General features: G+C 40.2%; 1 protein-coding gene across 4 annotated transcripts in view; it reads right to left on the bottom strand.

The window, feature by feature from the left end:
* MYBPC1 (myosin binding protein C1) overlaps positions 1–17397 on the bottom strand; it is a 218305-nt gene that overhangs the window by 25550 nt on the left and 175358 nt on the right. For all 4 annotated transcript variants that reach the window (XM_043518991.1, XM_043518995.1, XM_043518998.1 and 1 more), the window contains 9 exons: positions 16035–16201; positions 14177–14339; positions 12676–12782; positions 11546–11679; positions 10023–10182; positions 8968–9072; positions 8108–8296; positions 6031–6165; positions 41–208 (listed from right to left, as the gene is read on the bottom strand). In XM_043518991.1, the coding sequence (XP_043374926.1) occupies positions 41–208; positions 6031–6165; positions 8108–8296; positions 8968–9072; positions 10023–10182; positions 11546–11679; positions 12676–12782; positions 14177–14339; positions 16035–16201 (1328 nt within the window). The remainder of the gene's footprint in view (positions 1–40; positions 209–6030; positions 6166–8107; positions 8297–8967; positions 9073–10022; positions 10183–11545; positions 11680–12675; positions 12783–14176; positions 14340–16034; positions 16202–17397) is intronic.

Genomic DNA, 17397 nt, shown 5'->3' with positions numbered 1-17397 from the left:
TGTATTGGGGAGAGAAGAGAGAAACAGTGGTGTAGCTCACCTATCACTTCCTTGACTAGAATAGGTTGTGGGTGCAATCTAGGTTCACTGGGACCAGCAGCATTCACAGCTTTTACTCTCACGAAAATTCTGGAACCAGCTGGCAGGTCAGTGATGGTGTACCTTGTTTTGTCCGTCAGTTCGGGGTTAGCCACTAGCCATTCTTCCGCTGGGTTAGGAAAAAGAAAAGAGGAGGCAAAATTACAGAATTATACACATAATCACTTCTCCATCAAGAAAACTTACAGTATAGCCAACAACTGCACAGAGACTGTTGCTGATTAACGATTTTATTCTCTAATAATGCCATTATATGACATTGATTTGGATTAATACAGAGATAATAAGGAGGGAAATGTTTCTAAGGATACTCAGCATTATCTTTTTAAAAAGTAAATACATGTGAACAGTAATTACAGGATGTAATTAAAGAAATCCATTAAAAGTCTGTTGATAAAAAACAAGGGCCTATAGAGTGTGGTTTTCAAAAGCACTCAGCATTGGCCTAACTCTGCTTCTGTTGAAGTCAATGAAAAATTTACCATTGACTTCAGTGGGAGCACGGTTAGACCAGCACTGAGCACTTTTTAAAATCACACCTGTCGTGTATAGATGATAGTAGCACATAATTAGCTATTTATGAACTGTCAGTTTTCCTATGGCTATTGCTTCATTTGGGAGACAGCATGGTTCAAGGACAGGGCCTAGGATTAGCAATCTGAGTTCTATCCCCCAGCTCTGCCACTGACTGGCCATAGGTAGGTCACCCAAAGCTCTCTGTACCTCAGTCGTCCCATTTGTAAGATGAAGTTAGAGATATTTACTTACAATTGTAGAGTGTTCTGAGATCCAAGTACTGACAGAAATGTTTTATATGATCTAACTGCATTCTATTGTTCGCTCTAATGCTAATTAATGAAGTATTTGCTACTTTAGAATTTTACCAAATAGGGCTGCCATGAAAAACAGACTCTCTGCTTATCACTTTAAGAAATAAGGACAAGACTGATCAGAGTTCTTCAAATGATTCCAGTGTTCTCAGTTTTTTCAATTTGCTGTAATATGTTTAAATATAATTCGTGGATCCTTTGCAAAATTATATATTTTTAGAAAAGCCCAGGTTACATATGACACAGTTTCCCTCATCCCTCCCCTCCTGCCCTCCAAATTTGGATCACTTTAAGATCCCAAGCTTTTTGACATTCAGAGTCAGATTGCTATAGCAACAGGTCAGGAGTTTAACTTTTCTTATAAAGAAAAAAACCACACCACTATGGTATTGGCCGTCAAGACAAGTTACACTATTATAAGCTTTAGTGCACTGGAGAATAACTGAAGAATATTGGATACATTTTTATAAGGATGGGACCCACACTTAGGAAGAGATTAAACACAGTTCTGTTTAAAAAAATTTCTTCCAACTAAACACAAGAGGGTTAGAGTCAGGGATTCAATTTCCTGATCCTTTCCCCATCATCTGAATGCTCCTAGATCTTTCTGTTGGTAAGTAAAGCTGCAGGTTCTGGAGGTTCATGGCCCCCAAAGTCAATTAGGCTCTCAGAAATCTCTCTTGGTATGAGTAAGAAAGTTTTATAACCTTCACTGAATACTGTACCTTCCAGGTCATAAGTTGCCTCCACCAATTCATCACACAGATCTGCCGATATACCTTGTGAGAGTCCATCATTAAAATTAATCAGACACCCACTTTCACACAGGAGTATTGTCAGTGGTTAGCATTCCCTGTTAGTAATTATGCATAGAGCTGTACTGCTCCCTGAAGATCCAGAGGAACCTGTAGAGTGATCAGTGAGTTTGCAGGCAAAGTGCATCTGGGGTAAGGGACATTCACCAGAATAAAGCTTGTATAAGTAGTACTCTTCCAGGTAAGCAGAGTAGTTTAACTGGTGTCGTCCATGGTTTACTAAGGCCGAGGCTCCACCCATAATGTGAGGTTGAAGAAGAACCAACCACACTTGACCCAAATAGGATAACTCAAGGAAGTTTTCGTTGTACTATCTTCTCTCTGCATCAGGTCCCCATTCTTCTTCATACCACTGCTTTGCTGTCTTCAGCCCTATCCCCTGGCCTGGGTGCTTTGTGCCTGAATCTCTCAATGAACTGGGAAGTGCATCTGGGTATTTAAACCCATTAGCATCAGGGCATTTGCCTCACTCCATTTGAGCATCCCTACAGTAAAACCTCTAGTGGCTCCAGAACGTGTTTTGGTCCCTAATAATAACCAGTTTGTGCTCAGGTGGGAACAGAAATGAGGCCTAATCATATTTGGATAAACAACTTGTCCCTCAAACTATATGTGGCTTGGCAGAACAGGACCTCTTCTTTGGGCCAGTTTTAACTTTGAAGATGGGTGGGAGCTACTATTCAGAGTGATTATGGCCCTAGAGATGGCTAATGGGGAAGAAGAGATGCTCTTCTGAACTATTCATGGTGCTCAGGGAAAAGGTGGCAGGTGAGACAGAAGAAATTTTTTTTGGACTGATCAGTCATGAAAAGGGGAAAGGAAAGAGAAAAAAGGAGAGTTTGAGGAGAGAAATGGAGCAAAAAGAGAGAAGGAAATATAGTACAAAAGGAGGGAATGGCGAGAAAGAATATTGAGAGAAGGAGGACAAAGAATAAAGGGAAGGAATGAAAAAGACATTTGAGAGAGGACAAATGTAACTAATGGGAAGGAAAGAAAGAAGAATAGCAGAGTGCAGGAATAAAAGTTAATTTAAGGTAACCCCTAAGGTTACAGCTGTCATGGCCATAGAATCACGGGCTCTGTAATTTCCACAATTTTAAAAATCCATTATTTTGGAACTGGTGCATGCTGGTGGGTGGATGTGATGGCAAGGATCTGAGCCAATTCAACTGAAAACCTTGTAAGCTGCCAAGTTGCTAGCTTTCAGAATAGACCCAGGTCTAAGTGGTTGCACAGGTCCTGTGCAGGCCCTTTGTACCGGGATGAATTTCACCTGTAGTCAGCAAAAGCTCATTAACTAACTCTGAGATGACACAAAGAACTAGATCAGTCCCTATATTACTGAGGTTTAATTCCTCCAAGGATGATGAGGTTTCTCTCCCCACCAAGGAATAAAGGAGGAAAAAAGACCTTCCACCCCTTTTTAAAAGGAGAATCAAGTTGGATATTAAAGGCTGGCTCTGGGGTAGGATCTCCTGTGTTCAAATGTATTCCCTATTATCACAGTACAAGCCCAGTTCTAGATATTCATCCCAATGCTCCAATTCTGCAATAGATATATGTGGATGCAACCTTACAGCTGCATGGGACCCACTGAAGCCAGTGGGTCTCTGAACGGCTACAGGGATCCATCTGTGTGGATCCAATTGCAGGATCAGGCCCTACACTTGGGAAATAAAGGTATCTAGGGTACAAACCAATGCCTGTGACACCTGACACTTGTAATCTATACATTTCTATGATTTTCCCCCTTCTCCCTATTACCACCCTATGATTTTTCGTAAAAAATTTGATAAAAAAAACTCTAATAATTCCACATTCAAGGGCAAGAAAGAGACAACATACTACTGAAGGGATAAAGAAGCGGACTAGAAAGGCAGAATCAAACAGATGAAAGATACAGTCATAAAGGACCTTGACATTCAAAAGAATTATTAAACATTATAGAAAAATTAGTCCGAGGGACAACAGACGCTGGAAAAGACTGAAGAGAACAGTGTAAGAAAGAAAAAGGGATACACAGTAAGTTAAATATCTATTTAATTTGTATTTTCTATAAAGCTTGCTTTCTAAATGTTATGATAAAATATATACATAAATAATTTTGATTGTGTATATATAAATGTATATGTATATATGTGAGGCATATATAGATATATACAAACACACACAAAAATCTATGTAAAATACATTGTAATCATTGTATTTTATCTGAGGTGGGTAACACCAAAATGACAGATTCAAGGGTCATTTTGTTGTATCTTCTTATGTTTTAAACCTATCTGAAAGAAAAAAAATAAAGAATTTGCTCTGTTCGACAGGTATGCAAGGATCTTTGGACTCCTGCCACTTTAAATGTATATTTGGAAAATCCCTCTCAATACTATCACTGTTATTATCATAAAATAGTATATTTAGCCTCTTATCTGATTAGAGAAAATTCCTTATGCTGTTCTGCAATGAGCTACATAGTACTAAGACCTTAAGGCCATATTATATCCCTGATTTTTCTTTTTTTGCCCAACACTTGTATTGACTTCAAGGGGAACCATGTGTGCAGAACAAGGGCATAATGTACGGCAGCTCTTAGATTCATTAAGTCGTCAGTTGCCTTCTTAGTACAGTGTTTCTACAGAGTTTATTAATAACATCCATGCCTGTGCATTTGAAATATCATAGGAAAATATGAATGTAGCATGTACGTGCTTCATTTGGATCTAGTACTGCATGTTTCCTCTTTCCAGACCTTCTCCCATCTCCCTCCCTCGATACATGAAGAAAAACTCTTCCTACCATTCCAGTTGTGTTTACCTTTATGTCAACTGCTCAGTACCTCTGAGCTTCTTCAGTTCTCTTTCCTGCTCCTTAAGGATTTTCTGCCCACTCCTACAAGTTGCTGAGGGCTTCCTCAGAGGTGCCGACAGCCCTTCGTTCCCATTGACTTGACTGAGATTTAAAGGCACTCAGTACCATGCAGGATCTGGCTGATTTTCTGCTCTATTTTTTCCACTGGGGTGTTTAAATCCCAAAAAGCTTTCCTGTTGTGAGCCATATGTTCTATCCTATACAGCTCTTGCCTTCAGGCTGAATCCTACAGACTTTACTCATGAAAAACTCCTATTGATTTAAATGCACAAACTGGCGTTCATTTGTAGAGACTTGTGTAATATGGTTATACTAGTCCTTAGATTTACAGCATAGATAACATCGCAGGTAGTTAAAATGAACTAAACTGCACCATGTTCATCAACATTTAAATTTCTCTGGCAGACCCATTCCCCTGGATGCTCCAGAAATAGTCATTTTGGACGCCCACAATGACTGGAGTTTGCTTATTCCACTGTGTCAAGTTTTGCTTACCCATTCCAGATGTCACCAGCCTTCGTTGCTTTCTGTCCCCAGACTCCATTTCTATGTCCACTCATAAGAAAGCTTCTGCTAAGTATGTAACTGAGAACACTGAGGTTTTGCTATTTAATCACTTTACACAGTGAAACTGCTGGTTGTATGATGTATATTGTTTGCACTTCTCTGTCTCCCATTATTTTCCTCCGCTCATTTAATTTTCTCTCCCCCTTTTCCACCTTTACACTCCTCCTATCCTCCTATATGCCTCTAAATCCAAATGAAAAATCCTATACGTGAACACTCCCAAATGCAAGGGGCATTCAAAATCCAAATCTGAATTTTGTGGCTTGGACCACTTCTATTTGATATCATACCACAGCCACAGGGCTGTCTGCCTCTGTATGTGAAACTGATACTTGAGGAAGCCACTATTGATTCCAAACACAGATTTAATCTTTTGAACAGATTTAAGATACCAGATATAGACTCTCCAAGCTCTTATGTGACTGGACTTTAATCCAAAACACGTCAAAATGTGGTTCTCCAGTTTTCTCCAACTGCCAATTTGGAGGTTCTTTTTTCCTGCTTTTCCTTTTCCCCCATCCATCCAAATATTTAATCTCTCTGGTATAGCCAGATTTCATGTCCTCAGGGAGCAAGCTGTGGAAGCCCCTGAACAATGAACTCTTGCACATCAGCACAGTGCACAGCTCCCCAAGTCACTAGACTAACCGGCTGTTGTTTTGAAATGCCAGATCAAATGTAGGAACGGATAGGTGTGCAGTAGCTAGAAAAGAGCCTGGATGAAACCCCATAGCTTGAGAATTCTGGCTGGCTAACTTTTACCTCAAAGCAACAGTCAGCTCTCACGGAGAAAAGGTGGGGCAAGTCTCACCTAGTTTAAGCACTAGGAGCATACCATAGTTGTTGTCACTTACTTCCTTCAAAGCAGTACTCTATGACATAGCCGTCTAAACCTGCTGCTCCAATGTGATCTGGTGGCCGCCATTTCATTGTAACAGTGCTGTCAGTTACTCCATCAACTGCCAGGAGAGTTGGTGGACTGGTGACAGCTAAAAATAAAGAAAACATTTGTATTAGCATTAAAGTGTGCACTTATGATATACAGCAAGCGGGAATCTTCTAATTGCTGCCCAAAGTGGCAAAACAGATTCTAGGGCATAGATACTGGAGAATTTAGGACTTTATTTCTCACCTTTATGACAGGCGTGTGTTTTATTCTGTCACATTAGAAACCAAGAAACACCTGTTCAGTAAATAAAATACTGGCCTTCCAGCAACTGCTCCCAGAACTTCCATTTACCAGACTCTGCAGCACTGATGTATATTTGGATAGATGAGAAGATCCTCAGACCACAGTATTGTTACTCTCAGAAGAGGAGAGGACACTCTTTCCCTATGCTCCCTAGGATTATGAGTGTCCTCTGTAAAAGGCATGACTGACTGAGGCGGATTAAGATTTATTGGGATCCTGGGTACAAAGAATATTTGGGCCCCCCACACCCTGGGGGCCTAGGGGTGCTGGAACCAGGGGAGGGGGGCAAGACTTTCCACTTTTAAAAGTGGGAGGGCTATGCCTGCCCACCTTTTAACATGGGCATAGTAGCATTGGGCAGGCACGGAGCGGTGCTGGAAGGGGCTGTGCTTCACGGCAGGGGAGCTGATAAATTGATAAGTGCTCCTGCTATGATGCGCAGACCCTGCTAGTGGCACCAGATTCTTCCCAGTGCAAGGCTGAGGTGTGCCTTAGCCCCCCCCCCCACAGGGCCTCCTCTTCCCCCAGGGCAGGGACAGGGACATGGACAGGGTCTGCTCTTGCCACGCTGGCCCCCACCCAGGGCAGGTGGAGGGTCTGAGGCTCCCCAGACTATCCTGGCTCCCTGGGCAGTTCTTACCATGGCCCAGCTCTGGCTTCTGGCCTGGCCAGGGGGTGGGGCCTTGGGGGGAAGTGAGGGAGCAGGGAGGGGCCACAGTTTCAGTGCCACTAGCCCCCCCTTTTCTACAGAGGTTCCAACATTCCTGCAAGGGCCCCAAATTGGCTGGAGCCCCTGGGAATGGGCCCTGAAGGGGCCACCACTGCCTACTGACCTAGAGAATAAGGTACTGTGTGTACTACAGGGAAACTGTGTTTATCAGAATCATTTAAAAACGTGTGTTTCCACAAAGGTGCCAGCATGGCTTTCTGGGACAATGTCCATCAGGTTTAACCAGGTTGGGGCTTACTAGGGTCCCGGTCCATGACTAGGGCTCTTAGGTGCTATGACATTACAGATAATAAATAGTAGGGTATGCAAAACTATTTAAAATGTGGTTAGTTTACCCTGGCTAAGAAAAGGGGTTGAAACCACGTTAGCCATTCTGGGGAAAAGAAATGTGTTTTCACTAACAAGGTATGGTAAATGAAGCACAGGGCTGGAAACCAGGACTCCTGTAAGTCTGAATCTTAGCTCTGCTACCTAACTTACTGGATGATTTTGGCCAACTTAACTACTTTTCCCCAATTTTGCCATCTGTATAATGGAGTTGATACCAGTCAACTTACAATGGAGGAGAATTTACTGTTTGCACAGGTTTTTGAAACTGCAAAGCACTATGCAAGTGCTAAGTATTATTACTAAAGGAGTAAGTCTGAAAGAAACTCAGATCTCCATATGGAGTTTGTAGCTCATGACACTGAGCCACTCAACATGAAAATATTGACATTTGATTTTTGGCCAATTTTAAAAATTAATTTCCAGTGCTTGGTTGCTTCCAGAATGGGAGATTTTTATAAGGGGGACGCAGAGGGACCAAGACTGTCACTGATCCTATTCTCTCATGAATTCTGTCCACTGTATGCCACTCGTGTGCCCTTCTGCATAAAACATCCCCTTGCTTTACAAAAAGAAGACATTAGAAGCAGAAAGTTAGGACTGTTGCATGTGGCTCTTTAAAATTTTATACACAAGCCAATGTTCTAAATGTGCAGATACTTCTATATTCTGGTTTACTCACCCAAGGGAACAAAAGCCTTTGAGGGCATACTTGGTTTGGAAATTCCTACGGCATTAACAGCAATTACACGGACCTCATAAGCAACACCTTCAATCATCTTCTTTGGTTCAAATGTCGTTTCTTTACACAGGTCAAAATTCAGTCTCATCCACCTGGAACTTTGTTTCTTTTTCCTTTCAATGAAATATCCTATTTAATAAACATAATTATGTAAACTTAAATAAAAGGACCAGCATTTGTACAATCAGATACAAAGCCAAAATGAATGCCATCTTTTTGGCTGGCCAGTACCCCTTTCTGGCTATAATTCTACATTCCTTTCTGATCCTTGGGGTTTTGCTAACAGTTGCAAGTTAGGCTTTCTCCTCCAATTGCAACCATTTTTAAACATAATATTATAACATCACAGTATTTAGCCCACGGTGATTAAGAGCCCAGGTCTACCAGCTTCTGAGCACCCCTGATGTCCATTTATTGTTGTATATTGGAAGCTGCTCAGCTAGACATGGAACTGTTCCCTAAGTCTGCTAGCTCACAAAAAGAACAAAGTTTCAAAGTTTGGTGGTTTATGATAATATGCAAATTGCCCACCCAACTCAGCCCCTGTCAGAATAGTGGTAATTTAATAACATTACAAAATGGTGAGGATAGTCTTCATGTCTCCAAGGTCCTGTAACCCAGATATCTAAGAGAACACCTCTTATAGAGATTAACAGCCATATGATGCTTTTCCTGTTGATTTCCAAGAATTGAACTTTCCAGGACCAGAAGCTGAGCCGTTTCAATACAGGGTCCATTTCTTTGGAGTTCACTTCCCTTGACCATACTATGATATCACCAAACAAAAGAAATGCACTTACCTAAGAGAGGAGACCCGCCATCATAAGCTGGAGGTCCCCAGTTCATAAAACACCAGTCTTCACCCACTTCAGTCACGTTTGGTGCAAGAGGAGGGTCAGGAACATCTGTTGCAAACACAATAAATATATCTTAATTAGAAGAAAATGAACCTTAAAAAGTTTTTTCTAAAATGAAGTAAAGGAGGACACAGAATACTGTAAAATAAACACAATAAAAATAAAAATTCTTGAAGTGGAATCAGGCTTTACCATGAGAGTGAGACTAAGAGCAGTTTTCAAAGGCAGAATAAATATGTTACAATAATCAAGTCTGGAGGTCAAGAAGGTGTAGTTACTGTGACTAGATACATGGTGGGAAGAAAACGTCAGAATATGCTGGAAATGAAATCCTGTCCTGAGCACTACAGGAATGTGGGCTTCAATGTTTAGTTCAGGAGATCAAAAAGAGCTCCCACTTTGTGAACCTTTTCGACTAATTTGGAGCAAACCTCTTCATAGAGAGGAAGGATGATCTGGTGGCTAGAGTACTATGCTGTGGCTTGTGAGACCCCAGTTCAATTCCCTCCTCTGCCACAAGCTGTGTGTGTGAACTTGGGTGAGTAACTTATTTCTCTGTGCCTCAGTTCCCCCTCTGTAAAATGGTGATAAAACCTCATAGGGGAGTTGTGGAGATAAATACAGCAAAGGTAGTGAGGTGTGTGACAAAACACTATGGAAATGGGAGCCACATAAGTACCTTAAACAGATCATGAGGGGAGACAGCCACTGGACATAAGGTACTTCAGATGTTTCTCTCACCCTACAGCCGATAAGTCTATCTATAAGGCTCCAAAAAGGGCCCCTCTAGAAGGATGGGATCTAGAATGCCAAACACTGGGATGGGTCACAAAACAGAGGAGCCCTAGGGCAGCATAAGAGATATGAAAGACTCATATGGGAAAAAGAAGCTGATTCTAGGTGGGGGATTTCTTTAACAAGTATTTATTGAAAAGTGAAGTAGATATGATAAAATCTGCCAGTTTGGTGCTGTGGCCTAGTGCATGAGAATGACTTACCAACCACCTTGATGTTGATATTAGCTGCGTCTTCTCCAGCCTCATTCTTTAGCATTATTTTGTAGACACCTGTGTCATCCCTCTCAGCTATATCAATTACCAAACAGCTGCTATCCGGATAAGTTTCTGCTCGTATTCTGCCACCTGTCTCCATGATCCACTAGGAATCAAAATAAGGGGAGGGGAAATGTAGCGTTTTCTGACTTGAGAACCAGAATGAACAAAAATCAAAACCAAAGTACAATACAGTACACTTAAAGGAAAGAAAACCTCAGAACAACAACAGGAACCATCTTGAGCTTTACATTTAAAGCTCAAAGTTTCAACCACTTACTATACATAAAATGACAACACAAATAAGGGATGGGTCAATCATGCCTGGATCCTTTCAGAGATTCTTAGGTTTGACAGTACCATTAAAATTTACTAAGGAATGTACAAAGATTTGACCATGTGGTTCTTACTGAAGTCAATGAGAACCATATGTCCCTATCTCCGCATGCTGCATTGAAAATATGGAGGTGATAAATTTGGCTTCTTGGAACTATGTGGCCACAGACAGATCTATGTGAAGTTTTGCATTGCATCACCATAAGGAGTTTTCCTGGCTCGTTGTTTCACTACAAACTTGAAACTCCAATAGTTTGTCAAGAGGGTCATTAACATTTGCAAACATAGGCTAAGTTATGGCTTTTTGTCAAAACCTTGCAGCATTTGCAGTTTTACATAAATTATGCAAAAACCAGGTAGAGCATTGGTGGTTTGGACTGTTATGTTTAAATTTTCAGACTGTGTGAACCCCTGTGAAGCAGGTGGCTTGAACCTGTGAACCAAAAACCATCAAAATAGAAACTGAAAGCATCAGAAGAGTAGGTTAATAAGGCAAATCATTTTAGAAATGCAATTCAAGTGCTGTTTAAAATGTACTGAGTAGCTGCAGTTCAGCTAGTTTACAGGAAGAACAATTTCCTCAACTACAGGAATTTGTAGGCCTGTGTTATGCAAACTAGACAATCATAATGGTTCCTTTTAGCCTTTTCCAGGAATCTATGAGAAGAGCAGTCTACATTTCAATAATAGCACATCAGATATGTGCGGCTCAGTTCTCCAAATGAGCATGGAGATTGGGTTTTTCTGTCCAACAGAAATATGTACTTCAGCAGATGAGAGGATTGCATAGGCTACTCTACACTGTGTCCGATTCATCACTGCCCTTTATATTCTATGTACAGCAAGACCATTTCCTCCAGCTGCATGATTTTAGCTATCCAACCCTTGTTTCAAAATAACACCAAATGGAAAATAACAATACATAAATATATATAACGCTTACTCTTCTCCTTGGAATCAGAATTATGGAGATACAATGTAGTTGAGCAAGTGTCTCCTCATTATCTTTTGCCAGGGTGAGAGCCATAAAACTATTCAAACAGATTGACTCACTATGCTGAAAACTATTTTTGGTGAAAAAGGCCCTTCACCAGACTACAGAAATACGTATATAGTAGTACCAGCTGTTATACCTTATCCCCTTTACTCCACATAACTTTTGGAGTCGGCTCTCCAGAGATTGGGATCTCCAGTCGTAGTTTGTTTCCTGCTACTACTGTCACCGTGTTATCGTCACCAAGACTTTCCAGGTGGAGCCTAGGAGGATCTGAAAATTCAGACATCGCCAAATTCATTATAGTCCTGCCACATTGAGAAGCACATTTGGGTAAGTACAATGACCTGGGCATAATTGTGCAATATAATGCAGAGAAAAGTGGTCCAAAACACTCTAAGTTGGGTGCTTCCCTGATATTTTTAATATAGTTGAACCGTCTTTTTTTGGCGGGGGGGGGGACAACCAATCCTATTACCTTTCTTACACCACCCACCTCCAAACATTCTCCAAAGGCCCACAGCAAAGCCATTGATAGGTCACTGCCATTCTCTGTTGTTCTTAGCCTGTCTCCTCTCTCTCTGATACCTGTATTTTGTTATATATGGCTCTTGTAACATAACATTAGATTAAAGATGTACAGTTTGACAAAGCCATCCCTAATATTCAATGGTTACTATTAATATTAGGATTAATAACCCAGCTAACAGGGCATTATTGAGGGGACAGTCACTGTGATGTTTCACTTTTGTTTGAAAAATTGGGTTCATTAACAAACCACGTATTTAACTGATTTAACATATCTTGGTTAATAAAATTAACCATAGATTGCTTAATGCACTTGTATGTGGGACAAAGTGCACATGTACCACTTTTCCTGTATCAAATAAGTTGACAAAAAGTGTCAGAATTCAAATGGGATGGAAAGTCAAAACTCTGAAGAACATAACGCTGCATTCTGCTGTTGTAACGCACACTACATAGAGGACCAGCAGCAAGTGTTTGAAGAAAACTCTTAATACTTGCTTATTTTTAGGCTTAGAAATTCAGCAGGGGAATCTTTCTTGTGGCTTCAAAGGTCTTTGCATCAGACCCTCAAATCATAACCAGATCTTGATTTCTGACTAAGTAAAAGCTCAGATATGCTAATGGGAGATTGCATTTGTGTTCTGAAGAATTTCTGGCCAAAATCTTGGATATCTCACACAGCACTCACTTTCCACAGGTCAAAGAAAAACTTTATAAACTATAGATGCATCATGCACTTACCTATGACATGTACTCTGCATGGTATGTTAATTTTATAGGCATCTGGTACGAACATGTAATCACCTTCATCATCAACAATGGAGCTTCCTATAACCAACCTATGGATTCTGTGAAAAATTAAAAAAGAAACCCATTTAAGTTATATTTTGTAGACTTTATGCAGATAAAAGGAAGAATTATTCTTACATCTCAAGTTATAAGTTCACCAGGTCTGCTCATTTGTGTCAGATTGCTGACTCTAAAAAAAATCTTTGCTACTGTATGCTAAATAGTGTTTTAGCCGATTAAACTGTTGGTGATCAGAATTTGATTTTCTTGAGAAGGGCATCAAGGAAAGTAGGAATAATTAGGGCTCTTAATGTTTTCCGTTTGATCATGGAAATGGAAAACTACAGGGAGTGTAATCTATTTTACTCAGGTGTCTCGAGCCACTGCCTATAGGTTGCAATTAGATCTCTATGAGAAAATTTGATGCCCCTTTCCCAGGAACTAGGCCTTATTTTTGTTGGTCCTTCCTTGTGACTCTACTGTTTCTGTCCCTGGAACAGAGTGGCAGGGGAGTAAGCAAGGCACGCTGCTCTCTATCCTATGCCTGGGTGAACTCTCCAGAAATACACAGATTTTTTTGGGCTCCTGTGTTCTGGTCTGGCTGAGCTATGCTCAGGGCAGGACCCAACTTGAGAGGTGCAGGATAAGTGGCTTTATACCACCTTTATGGGATCCCATACCCAAGCCCAGGGTGCCAGGGGCCACAGGTTAGAGCAATCGCAAGGCTATTCTATTGTATGCCAACATAAGGGTCTATTATGCAGCTGGGATTTGTCCCAAGGTGCTCCTTGTATTGGGGTGGTGGAAGAGTGAGTAGAGCCAACATGGTAGCATTATACCACCCAAGAATTCTCCTACACATGTGGAATTCCCAGATACCCAGTTTAGCGTGTTGGTGCAGGGCAAAGGAAAAGTATTGTGGTTGAGGATCTGGCTCTTAGCTTTTTTTAAAATGGAGAAAATAGTAAATGAATTCTGTTCTGAACATTTGACTAATTCTCCAGAGATTTTAAATGCAAAGGGACCTGATAAATGCACATAACTTGCATGGGCAGAGATGTGAATTCTGTGCGCAATACATGAAAATGGCATAGAAACAGACAGTAAAACAGAAATCTTAAAATGGTATTTCTCTGTCATTTCTAGTAATTGTTTTAATCTTGCTACTTAATGCCCACAGGGAGTGCAATACAGAAACTTCAGGCAAAATGCATCCCTTGAATGTAGGTACATCATGAAATATTCCATTATGGCTAATCAACAGTCTGAGTAAACTGACTGAAATAGAGGAGCAGCAGTGAAGATGGTAGCTGACAAACATTGCTCTCATTGTGAGGTCAAATATCTCTAAGGGGATTGAATGTGAGGGGTGAAAAAATATCAGTGGGGCAATTCATACTCTGGCATTGCCTGAGCTCAGTCTCTATTACAATTCATGTTTCAGGATGCCTACCTTCCTCTGTGATATAACTTTACATGGTCACTGGCTGGAAGAAGTTGCCCATTTTTGTACCACTTTCCTCCTATGTTCTCAGATATCTCACACTTCAGGGTGATTTCTTTCCCAAGCTTCACAGTCTGGTCTGTTAGTGGCTGCATTATTTTCAGTGGTCTCACTTAAGAAAAGAGAACCATGGAAATTAGTGCTGATATTGTATAACCATTCATGATTTTATTTGGGAGCTGCTACTAGCAGCCATTATCTGAGAATCAGATAAGCACCCCTATGATTATTAACCAAAAAAAATCCTCCTCATGGATTTTTAAATACTAATTAAATACTAGTAATAGATACAAATCCTGATATGCATTCTTTACTTAAGCTGTGAAACATTTAGCTTTCGATTGTTTAATGTAACAATGACTGAAGTTCTTTAATTGTGTGTATTCTTGAAAAGTGCCATATTGACTGACTGACGGTACAAGAGACATAATTCCTTCTCTGGTCCACAAAACAGGCAAGGAATGGGCAAACACTGTGCATGCTTTCCTTAACAACATGTCAATGAGGGACTACCTTCATAGGTCAGATGGTACATCTGTCCACTAGAAATTGTAGCGAGACCACAAATTTAAATTGATATATACCAGTGATCACTTATAAGATGGTAGTGGCTTTCTCTCATTTGCAACGTGGACCAGATTCAGAGTGGTGAACTAGAGATGAAAATTTGTGTATATTAATAATTTTCACAGCCAACCACACTCCTGGTAGCTATTATCTTCACCAATTGAAATAGATTAACCAAAAATGGGACATGTTCGCAAACACTGCAGGACTTAATAGGTCTAGAAGAAAGAGAATGAACTCTGCTAAATTATATTCTGTCATAAATACACACACACAAACACATTTACAAATGATTAAAAGTATGTTACAATAATTTCTAACACTTGCCCTAAAGTAAAAAAGCAGTAAATTGCAAATGTGCATATGCTTGGCTAGAAAAATGTATATTTTAGACACTTTTAAAGATATATTGCCACAAACCCCAGTGTGGGAAGTTAATTGCATATATTTCTACGTCATATTTTCAATATTGTTTCTATTCTTTTTTCTGATGACAAGTCTAAGGGTTGGGGATTAGGGAACTAGTTCCTAGTAGCACTACTCATACTTACAGAGCTGGTTGGAAAATGTTTATTCTCCCCATGGAAAATGTTGACTCTTCATAAAAAAAACGCTGGTTTTTTTCTGGTTTTGGGTGAAAAAAATTGCCTTTTGATTTTCTAATGAAAAAGTTAAAAATGTTGAGAAAAGCAGATGCTTTCTGTGAAAAATTTAATTTTGTCAAAAACCCAATTTTTCATCAAAAATGTTTTGACAGAAATTTTTCAACCAGCCCTACTTAATTGTCTGTTAATCCCCATAATATCCAAAGGAAAAGAATGCAATGCACTGATCCTGAAGATTAGTAATAGAAAAATCACTATGAGAAAAATCAGTTGAAACCACTGTCTATCATGATAAGCAATACTCATTGTATCGTCATGCTCCTCTTGTGCCGGTTTTCAACTGTTGTCCGGTGTCTTATAATTAGATTGTAAGCACCTTGGGACAAGGACTGTCTTTTTGTTCTGTGTTTCTAAAGCACACAGCACAATGGGGTCTTGGTCCATGACTAGGACTCCTACACACAACGGTAATACAATTAATAAGCAAATAAATAAATAAATAAATAAATAAATAATGTTGGTCAGGTTTCCTAGTAGACTCATAGAAATAGGCAAATAGCAATAGTGTACTAGGAAAACAGTTCTGTTACAGGAGTAAAATTTCAAGCACAAATAGAAAGATGTACAGTACTTACAATCAACTGCAAGCTTAGCAGCTGATTGCCCTCCAGTTGTCATCACTGAATAGGTTGCATTGTCTGCTTTTGTAGCTTCATCTATGATCAGAGTGTGTTTTTTACCATCAACCTTAAGTCGGTATCGAGATCTAGGTTCATTGGTCAGCTCCACACCATTCTTAAACCTGATAAAGGATAATAAATATTACTTCCTTAATGAAATTTACCATTGCTAATACTATATCAAGCAAGTTCTGCATGAATAAGTATCCTGAAGAGATTAAGAGAAGCTTTTGTAGAACATAGGGCAAGAGAAAAGATTTAAATGAACTAATTCATTAAAAAGAACAGGAGTACGTGTGGCACCTTAGAGACTAACAAATTTATTTGAGCATAAGCTTTCGTGGGCTACCGCTCACTTCATCGGATGCATGCAGTGGAAAATACAGTAGGACGCTTTTATATACACACAGAACATGAAACAATGGGTGTTACTATATACACTATAATGAGAATGATCAGTTAAGGTGAGCTATTACCGGTGGGGGGGGGGGACCCTTTTGTAGTGATAATCAAGATAGGCCATTTCCAGCAATTGACAAGAACGTGTGAGGAACTGTAGAGGGGAAAAATAAACATGGGGAAATAGTTTTACCTTGTGTAATGACACATCCTCTCCCAGTCTTTATTCAAGCCTAATTTAATGGTGTCCAGTTTGCAAATTAATTCCAATTCAGCAGTCTCTCGTTGGAGTCTGTTTCTGAAGTTTTTTTGTTATAATATTGCAACTTTTAGGTCTGTAATTGAGTAACCAGAGAGACTGAAGTGTTCTCCGACTGGTTTTTGAATGTTATAATTCTTGACGTCTGATTTGTGTCCATTTATTCTTTTACGTAGAGACTGCCTGGTTTGGCCAATGTACATGGCAGAGGGGCATTGCTGGCACAAGATGGCATATATCATATTGGTAGATGTGCAGGTGAACGAGCCTCTGATAGTGTGGCTAATGTGATTAGGCCCTATGATGGTGTTTCCTGAATAGCTATGTGGACACAGTTGGCAACGGGCTTTGTTGCAAGGATAGGTTCCTGGGTTAGTGTTTTTGTTGTGTGTTGTATGGTTGCTGGTGAGTATTTGATTCAGGTTGGGGGGCTGTCTGTAAGCAAGGACTGGCCTGTCCCCCGCAAGATCTGTGAGAGTGATGGGTCGTCCTTCAGGATAGGTTGTAGATCCTTGATGATGCGTTGGAGAGATTTTAGTTGGGGGCTGAAGGTGATGGCTAGTGGGGTTCTGTTACTTTCTTTGTTGGGCCTCTCCTGTAGTAGGTGACTTCTGGGTACTCTTCTGGCTCTGTCAATCTGTTTCTTCACTTCAGCAGGTG

Source organism: Dermochelys coriacea, chromosome 1 (assembly GCF_009764565.3).
Source record: "Dermochelys coriacea isolate rDerCor1 chromosome 1, rDerCor1.pri.v4, whole genome shotgun sequence".
NCBI classification, from domain to species: Eukaryota; Metazoa; Chordata; order Testudines; family Dermochelyidae; genus Dermochelys; species Dermochelys coriacea.
The sequence above is the reverse complement of the archived record's forward strand: the minus strand, read 5'-3'. Positions and strand labels throughout refer to the sequence as shown.